The sequence below is a fragment of the Lolium perenne genome, chromosome 4 (assembly GCF_019359855.2).
Source record: "Lolium perenne isolate Kyuss_39 chromosome 4, Kyuss_2.0, whole genome shotgun sequence".
Taxonomy (NCBI): domain Eukaryota; kingdom Viridiplantae; phylum Streptophyta; class Magnoliopsida; order Poales; family Poaceae; genus Lolium; species Lolium perenne.
The window spans coordinates 280152844-280179782 of NC_067247.2; the positions used below are offsets into that span (position 1 = coordinate 280152844).

General features: G+C 44.4%; 3 protein-coding genes across 4 annotated transcripts; all 3 read right to left on the bottom strand.

Annotated features, from left to right (window-relative positions):
• Window positions 1-7353: 7353 nt before the first annotated feature.
• On the bottom strand, window positions 7354-13622 carry LOC127295538 (uncharacterized). Its single transcript, XM_051325503.1, has 8 exons — window positions 13308-13622; window positions 11651-11732; window positions 11191-11344; window positions 11026-11099; window positions 10408-10905; window positions 9003-9359; window positions 8695-8907; window positions 7354-8615 (listed from the first exon to the last, which is right to left on the bottom strand). The coding sequence occupies exons 3-8, from the start codon at window positions 11342-11344 to the stop codon at window positions 7719-7721; spliced, it is 2193 nt and encodes a 730-aa protein (XP_051181463.1). The 5' UTR covers window positions 11651-11732; window positions 13308-13622; the 3' UTR covers window positions 7354-7718.
• A 3083-nt stretch (window positions 13623-16705) lies between these two features.
• Window positions 16706-18402, bottom strand: LOC127348944 (large ribosomal subunit protein uL23). 2 transcript variants are annotated; one of them, XM_051374792.1, is made up of 4 exons: window positions 18215-18402; window positions 17818-17860; window positions 17053-17356; window positions 16706-16904 (listed from the first exon to the last, which is right to left on the bottom strand). In XM_051374792.1, exons 2-4 carry the CDS (start codon window positions 17834-17836, stop codon window positions 16841-16843), a joined length of 387 nt encoding a protein of 128 aa, XP_051230752.1. In that variant the 5' UTR covers window positions 17837-17860; window positions 18215-18402; the 3' UTR covers window positions 16706-16840. The 2 variants fall into 2 exon arrangements, with proteins under 2 accessions (XP_051230752.1, XP_051230751.1); XM_051374791.2 differs by having other exon boundaries at window positions 16706-16909; window positions 18215-18397.
• A 157-nt stretch (window positions 18403-18559) lies between these two features.
• LOC127295539 (ABC transporter I family member 20) lies at window positions 18560-23535 on the bottom strand. The gene is made up of 7 exons (XM_051325504.2): window positions 23302-23535; window positions 23062-23195; window positions 22796-22915; window positions 19513-19608; window positions 19237-19389; window positions 19080-19157; window positions 18560-18988 (listed from the first exon to the last, which is right to left on the bottom strand). The coding sequence occupies exons 1-7, from the start codon at window positions 23450-23452 to the stop codon at window positions 18785-18787; spliced, it is 936 nt and encodes a 311-aa protein (XP_051181464.1). The 5' UTR covers window positions 23453-23535; the 3' UTR covers window positions 18560-18784.
• Between the last annotated feature and the right edge of the window lie 3404 nt (window positions 23536-26939).

Here is a 26939-nt window from a genome sequence, read left to right on the forward strand (position 1 = left end):
TGGCGTTGGCCGCCGGCGCATTCTTCTTCTCCATCGCCGGCAGGGGAGCGCTCGTCCAGCGGTTGGGGTTTTTTCCTTCGATTTGGAGAAGTTGATGGGACGTGAGAGGCGTGGTTTCGTGCGTGAGCGAGAATGAGACGTACTGTGTGCAGAGGGAGGGAGAGAGGAGCTTACGCGTCCTAAATGCGACCTGCGTCCTACGCGTCCACTATTGCATGTCTGCACCGCGACACGCGTCAACAATGGCACGTCTTCCTCTTCTGCACCGCAACACGCGTCCTCGAGTCTAACCCTGGAAATTTAGATATACTCAGGTATACCCTCGAGTCATATACTAGCATTTTTTGTGTGCTCAGTTTTCGCCTTGAGTGCTAATACTGGCTAGTGCAATATACTCAGTTTTACCCTCAAGTGGCTGGTCAACAGAGAGTCAAAAAATGGGATTAACTAGTTAAATGAGTTATTTAATGTGCAAAAAATTCCGAAAAAGAGTGGCACTTACTCATGGAGTCTTTACCACAAATTTCCACTTCTCAAATCATAGATAAATCAAGTTTTACCAAAAATTGTCACTTCTCAAATCACCTAGTAGCTATGAAGGTGCATGGTTTTCCACAATAAGCCCTACCCAAAACAGCTTTCCCCAAAACATACTTTGTCTGAATGAGGCCATAATTTTCACACTCATGTATATATTTGTATTGCAAATAGTTTGAGGTAGGCCGAGATGGGTTTCATTGTACAAAACACACATTTTCCATTTTTTAATCTCATATTTGAACCCCTTAATCTGTTTACTACTCACTTGCCCTTGGTTTCTTGATACTACTCAGTTTTGCTCTCTCCCTTCACAAATTCTCACAGATGCCCAACATTGCCCTGATTGGTCTAGCCGATGTCACGCGGATCGTGCCCGCCGACCGTTGATCGTAGGATTTAACGGGCAGGATAACCCCTATCTCTCTCTCTGGTCGGAGCCACCACCCTCTCTCTCTCTGTCGGCGGTTAGCTTCCACCCTCTATGTATGCTTAAGGGCGGTTACCCAGTACGCTAAAGTTTGGTTTTCTGCATTATTTTTCATGAGCTAAATTATAAACTCTTTTAGGAATTATTTTTCACGCAAAAAATGATACACCATCACCATTTCTTATAGCCATTACTTTGCACGCAAAAAATCCCAAAATGATAAACCATCACCAATTTGTTGTAGCCATTACTTTTCACGCAAAAAATGATACACCATCACCAATTTGTTGTAGCCATTACTTTTCACGCAAAAAATGATACACCATCACCAATTTGTTGTAGCCATTACTTTTCACACAAAAAATGATACACCATCACCCATTTCTTGTAGCCATTATTTTTCACGCAAAAAATGATACACCATCACCCATTTCTTGTAGCCATTAGTTTCCACGCAAAAAATGATAAACCATCATCGATTTGTTGTAGCCATTACTTTTCACGCAAAAAATGATGAACAATCACCGATTTCTTGTAGCCATTACGGTAAAATGATAAACTATCACGAATTACCATTTCTTTTAGGCATTACTTTTCACGGTAAAATGATAAACTAAATCACGAAGTTCCATTTCCGTCAAGATAGTCTGCATTACTTTTTTGTTGAGATATATACCCCCACAACGGTCATCTCCTCCTTAATTTATTGTGTAAACCCCCACAACGGTCACCTCCTCCTTAATTTATTGTGTAAACCCCTAAAACGGTCATCTCTCCCTTATAAACACCCACAACGGTCATCCCTTGTGTCAATAGGTTCTGCCTCTCTCTTCTTCGTTCACATACACTTGATCCATTGCCATGGCTTCCACGTCTCGGACGCGGACCGGAAGGGAAAGGGGAAGGGGCGGCCGGGGTGGTGGATCATCATCATTGCCACCACCACCGTCAACACTGCCATTGATCATAGAGGAGTTCTTCATCGTCGTCTATGAAGACCCTTTGGTCAAGAAGGTACGTACGCGTTCCCACATATATGATGCATGTGATTAATTATGGGCATGTTCTAAAAAAACCTTTAATTTCAAACGATCGGCGCTCGATCTCTTTGCAGGCACTCCCAAAAAAGTTTGCGGACTATCTTGACGGCCAGGAGCCAGCTAAGGTGTATCTGCGAGCAGCTGACTGCGGTCCTCGTCTCTGGACCGTGGAGATCCTATTTGACGGACAAGGCCGGATGTATCTCGACAAGGGCTAGGAGAATTTCTCCATCGCGCACGGTGTGGATTTCGGCTGCTACGTACACTTCAAATATGAAGGCGATGATATGCTCACAGTGAAGGTGTTCGACGGAACAATGTGCAGGAAGTACTACTACTCAGACGATGAAGATACTGACGATGAAAGCGACGACGACGTGAAGCCATGCATCCATCCCCTTTAGATAAGGGGATTATGACCAAGAATATATATGTAGCTTCATATGCATCGATTTAGAGATCTAGCTATTTTCTATATATTTAGAGATCTAGCTATTTTATATATACTATGCACAATGTTTAGCATAAGAGTCACTTTAGATTAAGCTACGAAAATAGTCACCTGCCATGGGCTGAGACGGCCCCACAGAGCGGCTCTATATTATATTCTCTAAATAAATAGACAACCCCAGCGGTCATTGGCTGCGGAGGCCCCACAGAGCGGCAATATATGATTTTCTATAAATAAATAGACGACCCCACTGGTCATTGGCTACGGCAGCCCCACAGAGCGGCAAATATATGTCTTTTCCTGAAAAATAGACGACACCACTGGTCATTGGCTGCGGCAGCCCACAGAGCGGCAATATATGACTTTTCCTGAAAAATAGATGACCCCACTGGTCATTGGCTGCGCAGCCCTATAGAGCGGCCCCATTTGTCATTGGCAGCACCGCGTATACAATCAGGAAATAAAACGGCCCACGCGTCAGCGATAGATGGATGGCTACCCGTCAGCATGAGACGGGTCAGAGAGGAATTTCCCTCTGTGAAGCCACACCCGTCAGATTAACGGTAACGGTAAGGCCTCTGACCTGATGGCAACCCTCCCGTCCGAGCGTCTGCGAGGGGTTTCAAACTAGAGGGAGGGGAAAACTGAGGAAAAACTAACGAGCTGGGGAAAACTGAGCACCACTAAGGACCCGAGGGCACGGAAATAGAAATCCCTTTGATATATTATACGTTTTTTCCCGACGTCGTATGCAAAAGTTAATGCCGCTTTACCTTTTTCTAAAAAAAATTTGCAAAAAAAATGTCGAAATCCGTTCCCAGACCGCTGGGGTGCAGCTAGAATGACCAAGGCCGTACGTCTTTGATATAAGCGTCCTCAATGTTTCAAAGACGGCAGGAGATCGAAAGAAAAAATCAAAGTAGCCCGAAATGAGGGGTCAAAAATAAATCTGAGAAAGGAAACGTTTATTGAACAGAGAGGCTGACATATGGGACTCATTTAGCAGCAGAGGCCTCAACATTTCAAAGGTGGCAGAGATCGAAAGAAAAAGGCAAATAGCCAGAAATTAGGTGTGAAAAATAAATCCAAGAAAGAAACTTTAATTCTTCATAGAGGATGACATGTGGGACCGACCTGCCAGCAGCGTCCTCATCGTTTCAAAGGTGGCAGGGGATCAAAGGAAAATGCAAATATCCAGAAATTAGGGGTCAAAAATAAATTCAACAAAGGAAATGTTTATTGTTCATAGAGGCTGAAATGTGGGACCCATGAGCCAGCAGCGTTCTCTACGTTTCAAAGGCGACTGGGAATCGAAAGAAAAGGGCAAATAGCCATAAATTAGAGGTCAAAAATAACTCCAAGAAAGGATAGGTTTATTGTACATAGAGACTGACATATGGGACCCATTTTGCAGGAGCGGTCTCAACGTTTCCAAGGCGGCACCGGATCGAAAGAAAAAGTAGGTAGCCAAAAATCAGTGGGTAAAAAAACTCCAGGAAAAGAAACATTTATCCTTCAGAGAGGATGACATGGGGGACCCATGAGGCGGCAGCATCCTTAAGTTTCCAAGGCGGCAGGGGATCAAAAGAAAAAGGAAATAGCCAAAAAATCAGAGGGTGAAAAAATCCAACAAAAGAAACTTTTATTGTACATAGAGGATGACATGCGGGTCCCATGAGCCAGCAGCTTACTCAACGTTTCAAATGCTGCATGAGATCGAAAGAAAAAGGCAAGTGACCAAAAATAAGGGGGTAAAAAATATCCAAGAAAAAGAAAGTTGATTGTACATAGAGATGAATGTGGGGCCCATGAGGCAGCAACATCCTTAACGTTTCCAATGCAGCAGGGGATCGAAATAAAAAGGAAATAGCCAAAAATCAGAGGGTGAAAAATAATCCAAGAAAAGAAACTTTTATTGTACATAGAGGATGATATGCGGGTCCCATTTTGCAGCAGCTTACTCAACGTTTCAGAGGCAGCATGCGATCGAAAGAAAAACGCAAGTGACCAAATATCAGGTGTCAAAAATAACTCTAAGAAAAGAAACTTTTATAGTACATAGAGAATGACATGCGAGTCCCATTTAGCAGCAGCGGTCTCAACATTTGAGAGGCAGCACGAGATCAAAAGAAAAGGCAAGTGACCAAATATCAGGTGCCAAAAATAACTCCAAGAAAAGAAACTTGATTACACATAGAGGATGACATGCGGGTCCCATTTAGCAGCAGCGGTATCAACGTTTGAGAGGTGGCACGGGATCGAAAGAAAAAGGCAAGTGACCAAATATCAGGTGCCAAAAATAACTCTAAGAAATGAAACTTGATTGCACATAGAGGATGACATGCGAGTCCCATTTAGCAGCAGCGGTATCAACGGTTGAGAGGCGGCATGAGATCGAAAGAAAAAGGCAAATGACCAAATATCAGGTGCCAAAAATAACTCCAAGAAAAGAAACTTGATTGCACATAGAGGATAACATGCTGGTCCCATTTTACTGCAGAGGTCTCAACGTTTCCAAGGCGGCACATGATCAAAAGAAAAAGGAAGTAGAGAAATCATGGGGTCAAAAAAATCCAAGAAAGAAAGAATTTTGGTTCATAGAGGATGACATGCGGGACCCATGATCCTGTATTGTAAACGGCTCGATCGAAGAGCGTTGAACGAGATGGCGCGATCGAGAAAAAAAACAATGCTATAGAGGCTGCCATCTGGGCCCTACATCCATGGACGGTGCGGATTTGCGTTGACTCGGCCGGCGCACCCGAGAAATCATGATGCACCACGTCCCGGGCCACCATACGCGACGTTTTGGACGCTTTCGTCGGGCTAGGTGGCCTCAAAAATGAGAAAAAATAGTTTTGACATGCACCACGGAGAGACCAAAAATCGTCGGCCATGGCGCATCAGCAACCACGGCGCGACTTAAACTTCATCGGCCATGGCAACTTTTCTTGTAGTGTTGTCAAACTTTCATAGATCAAGGAATGAAGTAGCTCATCACCTAGCTAGGCTGTGTCATAGTGGGGAACCTGGTCGAATATGGTTGCATTTTTTTTTTGAAACGGAGGCAAAAGCTTTGCCTCATTCCATTAGTTAAGAAGAAGCTGCCCAATTTTTAGGAGAAAATTGGGCGAAAACCAACAACACACACTTAGCACCCTTGCCAACCTGGCTACCCACACGAAGCACACACGCCATCGAGAAGAAAGACCATCGTTGAGGATGTCATGGACCGTCATCGTCTTCACTCCTCTACGAGCCAGCGATTCCGACTTCACCTTAGACAACCTCCATCAAGACCCTCGCCGCAAACGACATCGGAAACAAAGTGAGCCTATGCCAAACAGTCGACCCCGAAGCACGTCGAGGAGGAGGCAGCTCCGACTTCAACCGTGACCTTCATAGGAGCAAGTTGCACGCCTTGCACCGACGCAAGCACCAATCAAGTGGCATCGTTGCCACAAGTCGCCTCGCAGCTCCAACTTCACCATCACGACAGGGGTGACGAAACACATGTCGCAACTCCGATCCGCTCACCATTGTCATCGTCGCCACGCAACCCACGACACCAACACCATCCATCTTCCACGGGTCCCTCCGACCTAAGCAGCTCCAAATCGATGCCCTCAAGAGGGAAGACGACACAGGAGCGCCGCCATCGACCGATCATGGCGGATCTGGGGATTTCCCCGGAGCATACCCAGATAGGAAGCCACAACGTCACCTCGATGATGCCTTCAAGAAGGGAGCGGCGCTCGAAGCCGCCGCCATCGCCGGCCTCGGCCAGCTGCCGGCCGGCCAGCAACCGAGACAAGGCGTTAGCCTGGGACTTGTCGCGCCATCCTGCTTCGTGCCCAAGATCGGACCACCTTCTTCCACCTTGCCCACCAACACCCCACCGCTGCTCGGGGCCGCCGCCCCGACCCCCGCCAGCACCTAGCCGATGCACCATTGCAGCACCACCACTGCCAGGGCCCCCCGTGCCAGCTAGCCGCGACGCCCGGGCCACTCGCGCTTGGAGCCAGCCCGCAGGTCCCAGATCCGGCCCGGCCGCGCCCCGCCACCCTGCCGCGCCGCCCCGCACGGCCTCGCGCCACCACCTTCCCCAGCACCGGCCGCCAGCAGCCACGCAACGCCCGCAACGGCCACTGCCTGACCGGCCCAGGCCAAGCACAGATTGGGCCCGCCGCCAACAGCCACGCACCAGGCCACCGCAGACTCCCTTCACCGCGACCACCGGCTGGTGCGCCGCAACCTCCCGCCGCCACGCCCTGAGCTTTATCCCACCGCCGCAACTTCCCCAAACCGTGAGCGAGCCCCTCCGCCGGCCGGAGAAAACATGTCTTGCCACCACCGGCTCCGCGCGGGATTTGCCCAGCAGAGACCACCGGCAACGGCAGGGAAGGAGGTGGTGGAGGGCGAGGGGTGGTTGCCGGCGGCGTGGTTGCTTCGCCGCCCGTGTCGCCCAGGGGAGGAGCGACGCGGGGGCCTTTTTTTGCCTTCTTGGCGTGTATCAAACATGGTTGTAATGTATACTCTGCTGTCTAGACTTGTATATAAACACAGGTTTAAAAAATTGTAATAGGGAAGCCAATCAAGCAGCTCATGAGCTTGCTAAGAATGCTTATATATCTGGTAATTCTTGTACTTGGGTCCATAAGCCTCCTAGATTTATTTTTACCAAGTTGGCAAACGATGTAATTATGTTATCTAATCAATAAAGCATGCCGCATGGCTCTCCCTAAAAGAAGAAGTCATGCGAGTACCTCAGATGGCAAATATGCACGATAAACAAACCATTCTCAGTAAACTTTGCATAAGTTCTCAACTTATGCAAGTCAGCCACATGGACAATCATATACAAGAGAACACGGTTCCCAGACACCAGGTAGTCGTTCAGCAACTAATACTCCATATTGGTACCATAGAAAACTCGATTACATTTCACCCAATAATGCCCAATGCATAATCCAACCGCTGCTAATGAATATCACCACAGCAACAAACAGAAACGGTTTCCCCCACCACAAATACCTCTAATGACCTGTTGGAGATTATGAAACAAAAAAAGACTATACCCAAACCCAACCAACCTTGATGTCAAGATGTCAGTAGTCAGGCTGAAAACCCAACTGCGGTAGCCAGAAGCAAAAGTAGCTAGCTAATCCAGACCAACACACCATGGAAATGTTAATTTAAGAACTCACAACACCCAGAAATAAAAAGAAATCAGTTGCAAACGATTTGCACCTGACTCCACTTAAGTCGCTTTTCTTGAGACTGCCTGTTCAGTATGTTCCGCCCCCTTCATCTCCAGGGAACCACTTCCATCACCTATAATCTCTGATGACGAGCCCCCAGACGCATTTAGCTTGATGTGGACAGAGCCAACCTTTACAACACCAGTTGGAGTAACCCCTGTCCTCTCATTCACAATGCCTTTTGCTTGCCTTTCCACTTGACTAGTTGATAGGTCCTCCGGTTTCTTGAGCAATTTTGTGGACTTCATATCCGCAGCTATCCCAGATGCACCATCCTTCATATGATTTGGTGGGTCCTGACCATCGAATGCATGAGGAAGACCTTTTCCCCCAGAACAATTGGCTTCAGATGAGTTCATCACAGGTTGCGTTTTACGGTCATTATAACCCTTTCCATTAGACTTGACTACTTCGCTAAAGGCTGCAGGTTTCCTTCCAATATTTTCTGGGGACAGAGAGCCAGAACTGTACTCATTCTGTTTATGAACACTAGCATCTAAATTATGCCGTTCTGTTTTTATGTGCTCAGGTTGTGCAACAGGTGTTACTGCATCCCTTTTGATTACTTGAGTACCCACTTCATCTTTCATTTGGCTCGTCTTATCAGGTTGCTTACAATCACCATTATCCTGTCCAGTTCCCCCGGAATGCGCATCATTGCTGCTAATTTGGCCTTTCCCTACTTCAGAAGGTTCACCCTCCACAACAACACTCTTTTTAGCAACAAGTGCTGGAACATAAATAAGACCATTGGAACTTCTACCCAAGTGTCTGCGTTTCTGTTCTACCATTGCTTTCTGCCTCCCTTCATAAAATGGGAAGTCATCAAGAATCGATGTCGTCATGGGACTGCTCTTAAATAGCTTTAGCATGTTTATTCCTGACTTGTAAGGTATCTACAGAGAAGAAATAATTGTCATCAGTACACAGTATACTATCTCTTATGTTCAATACTCGCAATTAACAAACAATTACCTCTTGTGTATCTCGGCTGTTGGTAACAGGCTTATTCTCGTTGTTCTCTAATATGATGTGCCGAAAGGACGAATTCGGCACGTCCTTTACGAGGTGCCACTTCAGTGGAAAGCTCCCAGACCACTTATCTTGCTGCCAGAAATCCATATCTTTGTGAAAATCCACAGGGCCAAGCATTTCAGCGACACCACAAAACTGCCCACTTGTATTAACCTAAAGGAATGTGTTGGTATGTCAAACTCGTAGATAAGAATTTGAAGAATAAGAAAAGAAAAAAAGAAAGAATAAACGAATACATCAACACTCACCGAAAAAAATAGAAATATTGGACACTTCCGTGGACTTCTTCCTTGTGCTTCAGAGTATGCAGCATCCAGCCTCCTGTTGCCATTGGGTGTGCTGGACCACACATTATATTTGATACTCTTATGCACATCATCTTCACTGTAAGATTTGATGACAAAAAATTTGGCATCTGGATAATCAATAGGGAAGTCGTCCTTATTATATTGGTCAGGATGTATTATAATGTTTTTCACAGAACTGCTTGGCACTGCTTTGGTTTCAGTATCTTGACCCGCCGTGGTAGCCACTGACTCGACTTCTGGCCTATCTGTTCTTGGTCCAGTGTCCCCAGCACTCGCATCTGAAGTGACCTGGAAATTCTGGAAAAAAAGAATCCAGCCTTCGATCAGATTTTCCATCCTTAGTGACAGTTTTGGGCACATAATGTGTTCTTTTACAGAAATATTACGGCAAATAACTCCTGGTGAGCACTTGGTTGATGATTCACGTGTAGTTACAAAAAACAGCATTTAACAGCAAAAGAAATGGCACAGCAAACTATATGTAAGAACACTAAGACAGCAAATGATTCTTGCATAAGAGTAAATTTCTGAAAACCACACTAACTGTTACTGAACTACAACAAATCACACTTTTAAGAACAAAATTTCAAAGAACCATACTTACTCTTGCAAATTGTTTCAGGAACCCACACTTCCATCCATTTCCAGTTGTCCTGATAGATAGGGCTCACTATGCAGAGACATAATCCTTGCTAACCCCATTTGCCGATATGGAATCAGATGCCACAAAGACCTGGCCAATACACGGCCGGGTCATGGATATCATCTCACATTAATAGCCCACCTCTGCTGTGCCATTAGTCTTCAACGTGAATAACAGCTGATATGTGGCACGTGGCATCTGTGCCCACGACAGAAAAACAAGGCTCGCAACGGTTATGTCTCTGTGTACCAGCCCCAACATATCAGGCCTATGGGAATAACCGGAACTGAGTTTTATCGAACCGTTTTTTGCAAGAGTAAGAGTGATTCTTTGAAAATATTTCTTAGAAATGTGATCCTGCGGTAGTATAGCAAGTGTTCATGTAGTTCACAGAAATCCACTCTATTCACAAAGTTAAAGAATGGAATAACCAATATGATTGGGTATAAATTTTCATTTCAGTAGTCAGTACTGCAGTACTTTTAATTAAGAAAACCACAACTCAGGAGAACAGATTCCTCTAAATTATGTGTGCGCTGTGCATGACCATCAGCATATAGGTATACAATCTCATTCTCAGCTCCAGCGTTCTCGATCTAGAGGCACGGGTATGAAGAACTAAGAAGATGATATGCATATTTTCTCTTAGGTGGCATAAGGTGCAACTCTTGAACTGTAAATGTTCAAGTTTGGTTACAGTACCTTGGAAGCTGATGAAGCATCAACTGGAACTGCCAAATGTGAGGTTGAAGGATTGTCACGTCTCGTCACATTAACACTTGGAAGATCAGAAGGCTTATTGGTGCTTTGATTCTGGTAAGGACGATGGGAGGGAGCAATAGCTGGACTTCCAGAAGGGACAGTTTGCGAAGCAGTCTGAGAAACCATTGTATTTCCAGACATTTGAGGTCTATCTTTTATCCTAATATTAGCAGGCCTACTAGCAACAGAAGAGCCAGTACCGAATGTAGGAGGCTCCAAAGAAACAGTGGAGCTCATATCAGTTGTGGGCTGGACGAATACTGGGAAGTAACCAGATGGCGAGCCAGGAGGCTGATATGGATTGGTGAAATATTGTTGACTTCCTACAATTGTGCCATCAACTCCCATGACCATACCAGGCATATATGCGTACTGATCTTGGGAAGAATAGGGATATCCATAGCCAGGTGTGCAATATACATAAGGGAGATTGTCATTCTGCACAACCAGAAATATAAAATTGTCACAAGAATACATAAGAATATTATAATATATAACTATATACAATTATACATGTTCCAATTACAACATCAACCAGAGTGTTAGATATGCGCTTACGGACTGCTGGACATATTGACCATCTAACCCCCAAACATTAGTGTTTTCACTCCATCCAACTGGTTGTTCAAATCCTATCCAAAATGAAACAGAAAAGTTATACACCATGGTCACCAAAATAAATAGACATAAAAAGGAGTCAAAAGGGGCTAGAGGAACACATACCTGCATAGTAAGCATATCCGTTTGTAGCTGGATAAGATAGACCCTGGTCATATATGTATTCCGCCGACAAACCATTACCTGTATTATACTCAACTCTAGCAGGGAGAGATGCAGAACCCATGGCAGCATTTGTACCAAAGCCAGAGCCAGGCATCTGAAACCATAAAAACACGGCCACTGAATAAGAGACTGCCAATCTCTAAATACTCAGAAGGTACAAGAATTTCAGTCAATTTACATGCAAGCAACTTGAATTGTCTTCTTTTTTGGTGGATAATACAAATATATCGGTAAACTGTACCAAAAGCCCAAACTAATCTGGATGAAACACAACAATTGCGAGCTTGCTGCAGATGGTAACAGCATGTAGCGTAAAATCACATACGTGCTCCAAAGGGCATATTCAAAATTACTAGTCTGTTGATAGTGCTAGAAGATTTATGCTGGAGAATATGATTACCGTGGATGTCCCTAACTCAAACTTTTCCTTTTTCGATCAGAAGTACCAAGATTTTTTTTCAACAGTAATGCCTCTGGCAAACCTGAAAAGGTAAATAAAGGATGGACTTCTATTATATTGATTGAAATGGAAAAAAAAACTGAAATTAAACAAGCGCGCAAGAAAAGAGTTTCATGGTAAGGGAGGACAGGAGTGAGTCATGTCATTCAACATGCTCCAGCAAACTTATTCAAGGAAAAACTGAAGAATGCTGAAGCAAACTAGCAAAAGAAATTGCGTAGAATGTCCCCATGTCCCAAACACATGTAACAGGGCAAATACTCCATGTTCTTGAATCCTGAGTTTGAGAGAAAGCGATCTAGACCAACAAACAGTATCGATTCTTGCACAAGAATCAAAGCAACAATAAAGACCTAAACCAACAACAGAGTTCGGGCATAAATTCTTTACCACACAAATCCGCAGCTTACAAGCTAAGCCTAGAAAACAAATCCTACAAAGCTGGGGACTATATTCCTCAAAAATAGCATCTTTCAGCATAACAGCCTCAAGATTACATGTCACATGACAATTCAAGCACAGATTCTTGATGGAACTAATTCCGTGCAATCAGGACCAATATACTAACGATGGGCCAAATTAAAAAGAAAAACTACTGATTCTAGCACCCGTGTCGAAATGTGGATGCTCGAAGAAGGAAGAATATTGATAAATCATGCTATCACCACTTACCACCTTTCCCTACGCTTAGAGCATGCTTTGGGGTTATTTGCAGAACAATTTAAGCGGCAATTTGCTTTTTGTACTCCCTCCGTTCGCATTAAATTGACGTGAGTTGTACATAGAAAGTAGGCTACACGTACGTACATGCCTGGCGTCAATTAATAAAGAACAGAGGTAATATATGAGAACTTCAGCAAACATTGCAGCCGAGTGCAAATAGGTGACTTTGATCGCTGCGTCACTTGCTAACACACCTTAGGATGTAATCATGTAACCCAGCCAGTTGAGAAAATCTACATGCACTTCAATCTACTGAAACTATGTGCAGAAGTTTGAAGTTTACATTTTTTTGTCATACAATTTGGTTTCAAGTTCAAAGCTTAAAGGGTGGTCTGTTGTTCCATAGACTGACTACACCGTTAAAAAAAATGGAAATTTTTTAGAATGGGTTGGACCTGATATGTTGGCAAAAGCCCAGAAAAAAAAAATCAGCAAACGGTTTCGCCTGACAGCAACTTGGCACCGTTCGGCACACCACATATCCACCCAAAATATTACCAAGCAGATTGCAACAAATCCGAAAGAATTGGTCTCCGGTAGCAAGAAAGCAGGAAGCAAACCTACACCTAACCTGGAGTTCGATCACAGATGCTTCTGGGGACAAATTCTATGCCCCTAAGAGGCAACAGGTACCTAAAATGCAGTTAACATCGAAAAACACCAGCAATTACCAATTCCAGTGAAACAAGACCCAATTCCGGCTCGACTGGCCAAAAGTGGGGGATGCGAGCCAACCACCACCATATCCACGCATGCCCCCCAAAAAACCCAGACCGTATCCATAGACACCTACCCAAGCGCGGTTTACGGAGATAAACCCCGAAAGGGCATGGCTTTCGCGCAGCAAAGGGACAGGGACGGAAGGAAGGAATACCTAGAAAAACCCGGAGAGAAGACGGCGGAGCCAATCAATCAATCAAGCGGCGAGCAGGCTCCAGGCGGCGGCGGCGGCGGCGGCCGAGACCCCGACCATGGCGGGGCCGAATTGCGGGGCGAGGAACCCAGGCCACCACGCAGCGACGCTAGCAGGCGGCGGTAGCGAGCATGTTGGCGCAGGGGTTGGGGAAGGAGGCGAGGCCGGCGAGGAAGAGGGGAGAAGAGGCGAAGGGGGAGAAGAAGTGGAGAGCGAAATGGCAAAAAGATCTCTTTTTTTTTTTCTGGTGAGATGGGAGATGGGGACGAGATGAGGTGGACGCGGGCAGCAGATGGGTGTCGCGGTGCACGGGGTTGCTGCGCTTTTCCTTGTGTGGCTTTGTGCGCTTCCTTTCTTGGTGCGAAAGAAAGAAGCAAAAGAAAGGCCATTTTCGGTTCACGGGCGCAGGGCAGTTGTGGTGTTTTACCAAGTCTATTCTTGTGTGGTACGAAAATGAAATCATCACTATTTTTTGGTTTTTTTTGGTTGTTGACACTTTGGTTGTGAGTGTTAAAGTGTGCTTGTTTCGGAGTACGCGGCACTTCCGCTCCACCGGAATGAAATGATTCCACCGTCTTGTTTTGAGAGGGAATTATGTCGCATGGAATGGTCTAGTTTTGTGTTTCTGTTGTTTTGGAAGCCAATGTTGAAGTATTTTTTGTGGGGTTATCAGTGCATGGGTGTGATCATGTGATGTTGGTACAGGGCGAGAACCAGGTGATTCTACCAAATCAAAGACGTAAAATGGCTTCAAAAATTGGTGGCATATTTTGTGTGTGTGGTGGAACCAACCTCATTCCAATATATTTTGCTATATTTTTTCAGCCAAACACAAGAATAAGGAACCATTCTATTACATGCCACTTTGTTCCACCAACCAAACACATCCTAACGACGTCTTGTAGAACCTCATATCTCACGCCATACAATACATGTCGTATAGAATTTATGTGTAATCATTGCAGATACGATATTTATTTTGGTCTTTTCTGCATCAAAGTTGCCAACCTTAGTGCCCTAAATCCGACCTTCATATCGGCCGGAAAATGGAAGACAAGAAGAGTACCAAATTGTGACGCCACACAACAATAATGGTCAGAGATACAAATATAGAAGTATATAGATATATGACTGTAGATATGGATGGATATATTGACATAAAATGCAGATTTGACCTTCACGTCGGCCGGAAAATGGAAGAAAAGAAGATTTCCATATTGTGACGCCACACAACAATAACAATTATAGATATAGAAGTACAAAAATATACTATGATTATATATGTATGGATAGAGATATAGACATAAATATAAATATTTGTGATGGCTAGGATCATATCGTGCTTTTTATACTAGATACAGGTGATCGATGTAGAAAAGCCCATATTTTTGAGTTAACGGTAAGTTTGGAAGCCAACGGGTTATTAGTACATGGGTGTGATCAAGTTATATTAGTAGAGGGCGAGAACCAGGTGATTATACCAAATCAAAGGCGTAAAGTGGATCCAAATATTGGTGGAATGTTTTTTGTGGTGGAACTAACCTCGTTCCAATACATTTTGCTATATATTTTCAGCCAAACACAAGAATCAGGAACCATTCTATTACATGCCACTTTGTTCCTCCAACCAAACACATTAATTCTAAGCAATGTCTCGTGAAAACCTAAAATCTCACGCCATACAATGCAGGTCATATAGAATTTATGTATAATTATCAATGTTAAGGAAATCGGTAATCGTTAACTGCTCGGTCGGTTTGGGAGTAGCGATTAATCGGAATTCGGACGATTAACTGATTTAATCGGTCGGCTATTAATCGGTGTAACCTACACAAATTATCACGTAAAATACTATTTATATAAGAAAAATAATAGTATATGAGCCTCTATATGTTTGGCCCTACTTTTTTAGAGCCTAAAATCCCAGAAAAACATGTATGCTTCTCCTCCGTGAACTAATCTTCAAGGTCACGAGGGAATCAGGATCCACTAGTCGAAGCCGCGTTTCTTCCTTCCACTTCTTATCCTCTCACCTCAGAAGTTTATTTTCTCCCACCACCTACCTATGGTACGACGCCTCTTACACCTCAACCACCTAACCTATCGAAGGCGCCCTTGAGCTCCTGCACGAGCTACTCAAGGTGGTCGAGCTCCTGTATCTAGGCAACTGAGAGTAACTGGTCTGGGAGGGCAAGGAACTAGTTGGCGACAGCGGAACTCAAGCTGTTGGAGGCTGCAATCAAGCGGGAGCTTTGCAAAACCTACTTTATTGAGGAGGGGTAGCACCTATACTAGCTATATGCATTGAAAAGTTTATAACTGTTTTGACCAAGTGCAGTAGTTAATCGGGAACATACCTAGTAATCGGACTTTCTGTACGATTAATCGGCTAAAGGATTAACACAAGAGATTAATGGTAATCGACACGGTCATGCCCCTAGTAGCGATTAATCGGCCTAGTAATCGCTGAATCGGCCTAGTTTTTGAACAGTGATAATTATTGCATATACAATGTTTATTTTGGTGTTTTCTACATCAAACTTCCCAAACTTTAGTGCTCTAAGTTTGACCCTCACATCGACCGGAAAATGGAAGAAAATAAGAGTACCAACTTGTGACGCCACACAACGATAATGGTCATAGACATAGATAAGAAGTATACAAATATATGACTATAGATATGGATGGATATATATACATGAATATAGATTTGACCTTCACATCGGCCGGCCGGAAAATGGAAGAAGAGAAGAGTACCCGATTGTGACCCCACTCAACAATAACGGCTGTAGGTTTAGATATAGAAGTATAGAAATATATGACTATAGATATGGACAGAGATATAGACATAAATATAGATACTGATGATGGCTAGGATCATCCTGATCCCGATCTAACTCGTACTTTTTATATTAGATATAGATGGAAAACTTCAAATGGAGGCCGAGCTACACGTATCCCTTTATTTTCAAACACTCAGAATTTAAATTTTAAAACTTTGAAAAAATTGAATTAAATTTTTTAAGATAACCAATGATGTATACTACAACGGTGTAAAATCCCAATACAAACTACTTTCTATTCTAGGCTACACAAAAATAAAAAATTCTAACAAATTTTATAGTGAATAGTACACATTTCAAAACTACTAATTTTGTCAGATTTTATCAATTTCGTGTAGCCTATAATACAAACCAGTTTGTATTAAGATTTTTCACCATTTGTAGCACATATCATTGACTATCTCTAGGATTTTGTTTTAGATTCTTTTAAAACTTTGAAACACAACTTTTGAGTCTTTGAAAATAAAGAGCTACATGTAGCTCGGCCTCCAAAACGTCACACTGATATATATGATATATGTAGAAGTATAGATTAAACCCATATAGTTTAGCTAACTGAGTTGAAACCTGTCAATCTTCTGAACATTTTGAAACAAAGACCATATAATATTGACTAGCAATCCTTGTTAACCACTGCTTGAGTTATTTTCTCTATGTAGAACATCTGCGGTGTTGTAGTCTTGTGTCAGCTGCACAAAGGCTTTCTTCTTCCCATCTGACCTAAATTCACACACACAAAAAGTACGTAACTTCAGAATCAATACAGGCTGAAGAGACAAAATCAAAGGACAGAATTATTTACCAACTTAGATGATTTGGTTAGCAGAACAGATGAGGGGATCACTAGCTAAGCAGATGCTGACCTTATCAGGGTGTTGACTTTCTTAACCTTGACGCCAAGAATTTCCTGAACAGCTGCCTTGATCTCACCCTTGTCTGCACGGACATCAACGATGATCACAAGCATGTTCTGCCTCTCGACATCCCTCACGGTGGCTTCAGTAAGAACTGGATATTTCAGAACTTCATGGGGACCTAGCCTTGGAGCGTGATGTGCGCTGATTCTGAATTGGCTGGCACTTCTCGCATGCCTCAGCGTGCTTATTTGGCAAGATGTCACAGAAGGTTGGATAGATGACTGGGTTCTTACAGGCCAAGCTTTCACAACTGGGAGAAAAACACAAGCAGAGACTGTAAATTGAAACGCCTCACAAAAGTATGTCCCAATTTAAAATCACTAATGGTTTAACCATCAAAACGAAATAGCATGTGCTTATGAACTTAGAACATCGCTAAGCCACTAGATTTGTGAGAACAGGCTTATGTAGTGTTTGTGGACAAAAAGTACAGCTAAGACAGTGGGTTGTATTCTTCTCTGAATTTGGTGTGTCTTTCTTAGATGAGGCGGACAGGGACTAAAGACATTTGTCCATATACACGATTTGTTGATGACGCAGTTGCCTGTTCCGGCAGTGCACAGCACGAAGCAATGCGCTGATACCCCTACAAATGCATACCAATGGTCCGCTGGATGCAGTGTAAATTTTATCACTGGTTACGGCAAGAAAAAATAACAATGATCCACTGCTAACATGATGATATTCAGTGCCGCAGATAGGAAGATATACCATTTCCGGCGAGGTTCATCGTGCTGGGCACCAGATGAGCTAGCTGCAGATATTGAAAGGGGCACACCATCATGTATAGCAAGTGGGGAACATATAATGAGAATCGAAAGTGTGAATTAACACCTAGTCCTAACAGGTGATAAATACTAGACAGTAAAAACAATCAAACATTTCACTAGATAGCAGAAATAGAAAATCAAATACTCCCTCCATCCCATAAACGATGTCTAAGATTTGTCTAAATTCAAAGCAATTGTCCCATAAAAGGGTGTACAGGGTTAGGTGCTTAAATCCGAAATCTGAGTTCTTGTGTTTCTAGAAGCTTCAGAATTAAAGCGGCGACTGGTCAAAGCAAAAAAGGCAAATCAAGAAGGAGAAGATGATAGGAACACCCTACCCAACTACTGCATAATGGAGGATGCCGGAACCGATCGGGCGAGAAATTCTTTGGGATCGCGATCTCCAGACTTGAACGGCGAAATGCCGATCTGCCTTACCAACAACGAAGCCAACCCTGATTCGTTTTAGGGAAGGAACCCTGTTTCAAAAAAAAAAAGAACGGCTGTAGAAGGTGTGAATGTGAGAAAGGGCCCAAAGCAAATGGGCTTTCTTTGTTGGCAGACTACGTTTAAGCTCTTCTTTCTCGAGTACTTGTTTTTCCACTACCAAGAGTCTTTTTTTCCGAGTTTTGGCTAGGCTGGAAAGAAGTACGGGGTAGATTCGAATGGCGTACAAAGACAAAAAAAACAAATTAATATATATTATATGAAAAATAAATTCAATAATAATATTCGACATCCAGATTACAATTTTGTATACATGCAGCAAGCGTGGACAATTTGCTGAACTTCGTTCCTCCCTTTGGTGTTAGAACTTTGCTGTTACCATTGAAGTTCCTCCGGTATGATGTGAATATGTCATAGGACTGTTATTCATCATCTCAAGAACCAAGCTACAGGTATGATCACTACCGAAGAACGCTGTTTGAGCTGAGAAAGAAGCTCTCTTCGCCTGCGATGGTCGAGGTGAGCCTTCCTGCTGCCCAACCGTTGTTGATTACCCTACTCCCCTCAATAACCTTGTCAAATGCTGGGAGGCCTTTCTCCTTGCGCTCCTTTCTCTTCCTTCTATCCTCGTCCCTCTCTTTCCTCAGCCAGCTCTCCACTGTTCTCTGAAATGCAAATGCACCAAAATTTGATGAACATCTGTACTGTGCTGTGCTAATTAAAACATGCTTCTTTTATATTTTTATTATAGCTTACCATGAGCGATAACTGGCTCGTTTCTTTCACCTTTTCTAAAGGCAGCGCTAGTTGCAACTTCCCATGAGCAATGTAAACCTGAAACCGGATAGTGTCAATAGGTGCTAATAGTTGCATGAATTCCATTAGCATATAAAGCACATGCGAGGAAACTCACAATATCAGTTGGCCAATCATCCAGGCCATCGAAGATATGGGTGGCATAGATGATCGTTGCACCTCGTTCCACACATTCCTTCTTTAGATATGTTAATAGATTTGCTCTTGCCAACACATCAAGGTCAACTGTGATCTCATCAAGAAGAAGAACCTGCATTGCAGTTTTACTGTCTTATGAAAATCTTGTTGTGTGCAGTTTCAAAAAAAGAAAATCTTATTGTGTGCACACACAGCTCCACCCTTTTGGTGGCACAACAAGGCAAATTTCTCAAACCTTGAATGTCTTGAGAAGTCCCATACAAATCTGGACTCTTCTCCTCTGACCATCTGATGCCTTATGCATGCGCCAACCAAGGTCAATATCCAAAATCTGTGACATGACAAATGTTGGAAGTTCAGTAAAGTTGCGCCACTTAGACTAAACAAAGATTTGTCAGAAGCCAAGGTCGAATTATCAGCTAATCCTCACCTAATATTTGACATGCAACTGAGGTTGCCAAGATTATATTTTGGGGATTAACTTAGTTTACATTATTTGACCCGTCTATACTAAGCCAAACGAGGTAGGTCGTAATGTATGGATAATAAGCAAGGAAAACAAAGTCTTTAGAACAGTTCACCTTATGGACATGCATACCAAATGTTATGTTGCAATCGCTTACATAAGTGAAGTTGTATGTTTCAGTGGAAAGGGAATGAATGAGTTCTATATTTGGTTAAAATAATTTATAGATTAGGGAACAATTATGTTCTATTAATTATATATTTTTTCTGATGAATGTAGTACAAATACTTTGAACCTTTTATCTTTCATGTTGTTCTATTTTCAGATTTGAGTTCCTGCCTTACACTTTTACATCACAAAAAGCTCTTCCGAAAATTCATGTTACTCCTCAAAGGTATCCTTATATCCAACATAGTGCGAAGTTGCTTTGACTACTGAACATGCCTCAATTCGCTCGAAATGAGACAAAGAAAAAAGTTTAGAGACGACTCAATTTTTTTTGAAGGATTTAGCCTTTGAAGCGGATTTTTGAGAGATTCTTCATCGATATAGTGGCAGCTACATGTATTAAACTCGCTTCACTACACTCTTCTCTTACACTTCGCATAAACTAAATAAGCCACTCATCCCTAGATGCTTAGGTGTGAGGTGAAACACAACCAGGAGATCGTGAAAAGAAATCCAAGAGTGGTGATTTCAAAGTTGTTGCTAGAAAAATGGATTTTAATACGCGCATTCTCTGAATTGCATTGGAAGCATCAGCTTACCAACTGCCATCAGACAGGCATATTGTACTGTATTGAGCATGAGATGAATAGCTTTACTACACAATACTCTACTCTTTCTAGGATAACAGTAGTATGTGAGTTTGCAAGCACATGGTACATTCAGTAATAGACAGTTGATTTAAATAGTTCATTTTCCAGTTGGCTGTAATTGGTTAGAATATGCAAGTGTGTGACCATGGCGAATGGGAGATTTCTGGGAACCATTTGAATGTTGCAGAAGCACTAGGGTCTGTCACAACAGGATTTAAGTCCCATATATGAAACTGTTAGAGTACGTCATGGGCCTGGGCCCGTTAGTCTTATGGTTTGCTTAGGGGTCAAGTAAGCCTTGCTTGGGAGTCAAGTAAACCTCTCTATATATGGAGAGGAGATGTATCAATCTAAGCAAGCAAGAATTAAGAAGGAAATCCCTTCCCTCTTGCCCGGCCGTGGGCAAAAGGCCCCCGGCCGGCCTTCTCGCGCCATCGCAGCCCTCTCTCTCCCTCCCAAACCCTAGCAGCCACATAACACTAGGTATCAGTTTTCCCGGGTTCGATCATGTCCAGCCCTCCACCGAGTTCTTCGCACCCACCGCCGCTGCAATCCGACGTCCCCGCCGTTCTCTCCCCGGCGGAGATCACCGCAGCCCTCCGCGATCTCGCCACCGCGGTCCACGAGATCCACCTCTACTTGGCTGGCCCCTATGGGCCTCCGCCGCTGGCGGCGCTGCTGCCGTGGCAGCCGACGCACCAGGCGGCATCCGCCGCGATCGCCGGGCTGCTGCAGCCGACGCCGTTGTCGCTGCCGCCGCCGCCACCCGACGCCGGGCTGCGATCCTCGCCGCTGTCCACCATCTCCTCGGCGCCGGGGTCCCTCTTCTCCAAAGAGTCGGCCGCCTTCTTCCCCACCGGGACGTCGCAGAAGAATAAAGCAGCTGCCGCCGCCACCAACGCCGCCGTCGCAGCCGTTGTCCTCACCGCCGCTATCCTCGCCGTTCGGTGGCAGCTGCAACAGCAGCAGCTGCTGCCGTCGCCACCAACACCGCAGCAGCGGCTGCTGCCGCCACCGACGCCGTCCCTGCCTTTCGGCGGTGTGGGAGCGACCTTGGCCCCGGGCTCTACATCGACACCGCCCGGGATGCCCTTCCACCATGTCCGTTTCTCTCCGTCGCCATCACCGCTTCCGACTTGGATCGCTATCCGCCACGTGTCGGCGGCGGTGAGGCTGCAGGCTGCTGCGCGCGGCCTCCTAGTGCGTCGGCGTGTGCGGGAGATGCGTGATCTGCAGCTGCAGCTCCTCCAAGTTGCGCTTCGTTGCGCAAGGGACCTCGATCTCGTCCGCTGTGTTGGGGATCTTGGGCGTGCGATTTCCCCCACGGGCGGCGAACATGCCGTTTTTCCCGCGGGCAGCGACCTCAAAGTCTCTGCGCCATCGACAGTCATCCAGCGGGGAGAAGGCATGGTGTCACCGACAGGAGCGCACCGCGTAGCACCACTGCATTCCGCCGCCAGCCGCCGCGCGGGCTCCTTTTGTCCCGCTGGTTTCCATGGGATCCAGGTGGTTGTACAGGTGCACGTCCGACGGGCGGATGGTGTCCACTTTATTTTCAGGGGTCAACAATAAAGCGTCCCAGTCTATTTCAGGTTGAGAGTAATAAAACAAGCCGAGATGTAAAAGGCTCGTTTTTAGGTATTAGGGTTTAGGTTGCAGCTCGAGGACGAGCTGCATGTCCAGGTGGGGTGTAGTGTTAGAGTACGTCATGGGCCTGGGCCCGTTAGTCTTATGGTTTGCTTAGGGGTCAAGTAAGCCTTGCTTGGGAGTCAAGTAAACCTCTCTATATATGGAGAGGAGATGTATCAATCTAAGCAAGCAAGAATTAAGAAGGAAATCCCTTCCCTCTTGCCCGGCCGTGGGCAAAAGGCCCCCGGCCGGCCTTCTCGCGCCATCGCAGCCCTCTCTCTCCCTCCCAAACCCTAGCAGCCACATAACATTTTCCAGTTGGCTGTAATTGGTTAGAATATGCAAGTGTGTGACCATGGCGAATGGGAGATTTCTGGGAACCATTTGATTGTTGCAGAAGCACTAGGGTCTGTCACAACAGGATTTAAGTCCCATATATGAAACACAACCAATTCTAGATACTGTGCATTAGAGAATAGGATGACAATCAGTATAGAATATTTGAAGCATGAAAAAAAAAGCTTAAATTCCTAACTTTCAGTTTTCCATGTAAAATCTGATAGACTAATGAACTTGTTAGTGCGGCCAATTCGGAATGAACTTGCCTTGATAAGTTCATCTCTCCTGTGAGGATCAACGTCAGTAACACCGAATATCATCTTCTCCGCGGAAATGTCCATCTGTATGTTGACCTGGTAGCCCGCAAAGGCAACGTCGCGCCTCCACTGCATCCATTAGACGAAGCTACTGAATTAGATTCATCATCCGAGGATGGTTAATTGCCCAGTTCGCGTGTCATTGATTGCAGATGTCTAGTGGTCTGACAATTGCGCGACAGAAGGTAAAGGGAGTTCGTAAATCGTCAGCTCACCTCGCCGCCGAGGTAGCAGAGGTCGCCGGAGGAGGTGAGCGCCGTGTCGTGGAAGGCCGACCTGCCAAAGACCCGCACCATGCTCGGATCCACCATGTGCTTCCCGCCTAGTATCTTGAGTATCGTCGTCTTGCCTGCCCCCGGCGCCCACCCCAAATCAAATCCCGCGGGAAGGAAGAACGAGACGAGACGAACCGGAAAGAGAGAGGGGGGGAGGGAAAGATTCCGGAGGGTGGTTACCTGCGCCGTTGGAGCCGACGAGGAGGCAGCGCTGACCGGCGTCGAGGGAGAAGCAGACGTCCTCGATGAGCGGCGGCGCTCCGGGCGGAGGCTTCCCGTCGATGCCCGGGTAGGTGAAGGTGAGATTCTTGATCTCCACCGTTGGCGCCATGGTGCGTGGCTGCCCGCCGTGGCCGGAGACGGAGGCGGAGCTGGGGAGCTTTGAGTTATGGTTGGTGGGCAGGGAGAAGAGAGGCGTAGCGGGCCAACGTGTAGAAAGATTGCTAGGGTCCGGTGGGTGTGGTTGTTGGGCCGAGGTGGGTGGCTGGCCCTGTCGGAAGACTTCTTGATTTGGAAATGGAAATCCAAGGACAGCATAGGGCCACGTCTCAGTGTTGGAGCCCCAGAATTAGCCACCGACGGAGCGGTCCTCTTCCGAATTTATGTTCTTTTAGAAAAAAAAAAAGTTTTGAGTACATTTCGTTAATCGAGAGTGAAGCAACACTAAATACAGTACGAACCACGAGTACATTTAAATACAGAGTATGAGCACATCGAAGGACAAATACAACTCAGTGAATACTTGAATACATTTATATACATAGCACATATGCATTTAGTACAACAAATGACAAGTACAACTCAGTCAAAAACACAAAGACACTGAAGTACAAGTACACTCTTAAATGGAACCTCCACTACACCTCATTCCAAACCCTAGTTGAGATCTTTCTCTCTAGTTGATTTTCAACTTCGGCCTTATAAATTTTAAAGTAGTCTAAAGCTTTATCTTTAGTCCTGAAGTAGTCAAAGCGCCCATTATCTAAAAAAAAAGCTTTATCTTTAGTTCACAACAAGTAAATATAGTAAAATCTAGTCGCATCATCAATCAATGTCATGAAATATCTCTTTTCACATTTTCTGAACAGATCATTCATCTCACATAGATTAGAATGAATGAGTTCTAGAGGTGTTAAGTTTCTCTCCTCGGCCGTCTTGTGAGGTTTTCGAGGTTGCTTTGATTGCGCACAACATTGGAACTTTAGACCTTTGGCAGTAGTGAAATTCAAAACTAAACTCATACTGGATAGCTGAGACATTAAACTAAATCTAATGTGACATAAATGAGAGAGACAAACACTTGTATCATCACTAACATCGCCACAAATATGTTTCACAAATTTATTATTGAAATCGAAAAGCGAAAAACGGAAGAAGCCTCCACACTCATAGTCTTTACCAATAGATTGTCCAAATTTCAAAACAACTAATTTATTTGGCTCCAAAACAATCTTGAACCCATCTTTGCATAGAAGGGATCCACTAACGAGATTCTTGTTCATAGTAGGGACATGTTGCGCGTTTCTCAGCTACACGATATTCCCCGAAGTGTACTTTAGATCTACCGTGCCAACACCACGAACAGAAGTATGTGATTGATGCATGTAAAATGCATACATGAACTTTGTCCTTTATTAGCGTGAATTCCCACATATTTGCAATATATATGATGATAATACCATGTTTTACATTGATTTATGGGGATTTACCGATGACCCCTTTATTTGGGTTGTATATTTGCAGAATAGGAAAACCTTGTTTTGTGTATTTTTCACTTTCAGAGACCTATACAGAGTTAAATTGAGCTAGACTTTCGGGAACACAATTTTTTCACCGAAAGAAGGACCTGGAGCACTTGGACCTCATGTCAAAGTACTTATGGCTATACTCTGTGAATTCTTAATACAAGAATGCATGAAGTTTTTCCTATCTTGTGGAGTATAAGAGAGATGCGTTGCATCATCTCTATGTTAGGACGTGATGCCCATATGAATGCGTATCTTAGACATGTTGAAGTTATTTTCCTCATATCTCATTGATAAATTGTTATTGTCCGCAACTTAAAAGAGATAATAGTTAAGTGAACCCATGAACCCCGGTGCAATTTTAATCATAAGAAACACATTTCCATTGCTTTTATCTTACATTTTATTTGCAGCACTATTTTAATTCGAAAATACAAAAATATTTATATTTCTTATTTGCACACAAAACCCCAAAACAAACAAACATTTACTACTTTACTTAGTTTACTTTACTTGTTTAGTTTACTTTACTCTAGTTGCTACTTTATTTTACTTTTACTTACACAAAACCTTGTACTTGACAACCACACGGTGGAGTTGGGACACAAGACTTTATTTTATTTTGCAGGATTGCTAAAATAAGAGAGGGAGAGATAACTCATTACTCCATTCCCTGAGATTTCGGTATAACCCTCGAGCCACCCTTGTGGGGAAAATACTCTGCTTACACAACACTCTGCACTTGGAGTCCCAACGTCATCAGTGATCCATTCCCCATCAGGGTGGAAGAATCATGGACGATCTGATAAGAAGTGTACATAGATATGTTAGCACACACATGAACAATAACACTTGTATTAATCCACCAACATGGAGATTGAAATGCCGAAAGAACAATAACGAGATTACCATACCCATCAACACTGTTAGCGGTCATAGTGTTGACATTCTTCGCCTTTTTTCTCACAGTCTGCATGTTCTGGGTAGTTTTTATAAAAGTGGCTAACCTCTCCACAGGTAAAGCAACTTGGATTAACTTTGTTGATCTTGTTCTTCTTGAAGGTTGTAATCTTTACACGCTTATTGAAGGTAGGCGTGTTATTCCCTTTCTTCTTGTTGTAGGCTTTCTTCTGCACCATGTTGGTGCTAGACTGACCATCTCTTTTCTCAGTAGTATCCTTAGTCCGGGTTTTCTCCTCAATGTCAAGAGACGCTGATGTGGGAATTACCCTTCGGGTAACTAGCATTACGCTACCTCCTACGGCCCAACCAGGGGCCCATGAAGATTGCCCAACAACCAAGGTGGGCCAATACGTCGGTTCCAGAAAAGGAGATCCACTTGAAGAAGGATTTTTAATGAACAAGGCAAGAAGACGTTAAAGAAGGAAAGATTAGAAGTAGAACTCTTTGTAACCTAGTCATACCTGGACAGAACTCTCGAGAACTGACCTGCAATATAAGGGCCAGGAGAGGGTCTGCTGAGGGACACAACTACAACAGATAGATTCACCGCAAGTCTAGAGCTAGGTCCTTAGAATCTTAGCCTCTCGACGAGATCACAACCATAGCCTTCGGCTACCCCATTGTAACCCGATATATTCGATAATCAAGATCAGACAAGCAGGAAGTAAGTGTTTTAACTCATCGAGGGCCCCGAACCTGGGTAAATCTCTCTCCCTGTCTGTTTGGTATCCAATGTCTCGTGTCAGCCTGCAGGATTCCGTCAACCCTAAGCCTCTAAAGGTGGGCATTGCCGGGGAGCACCCTCATCAATTGGCGCTGTCTGTGGGAAACCTGTCGATGCAAGGCTCGTCATCGGCTGCTTCGATCATGTCGTCCACAACTCCGTCAGCATTGCCGATGTTATCGTCGGCCCCTTCATCACCAAGCTCAGGAAACTCGATTCGATTCGGGTCCTTCGAGTTTACTCCACATAACGACTCATCTCGTCCGATCTTTTCGGGTCTGCGAGGCGGGCTGAATATGGCGTTCGGGAGCGTCCACTACTACTTTGACACCGAGGGCATCCTTCGGCTACCTGATCCGTTCGCCCCTATCTCGTCAAGGACTCTA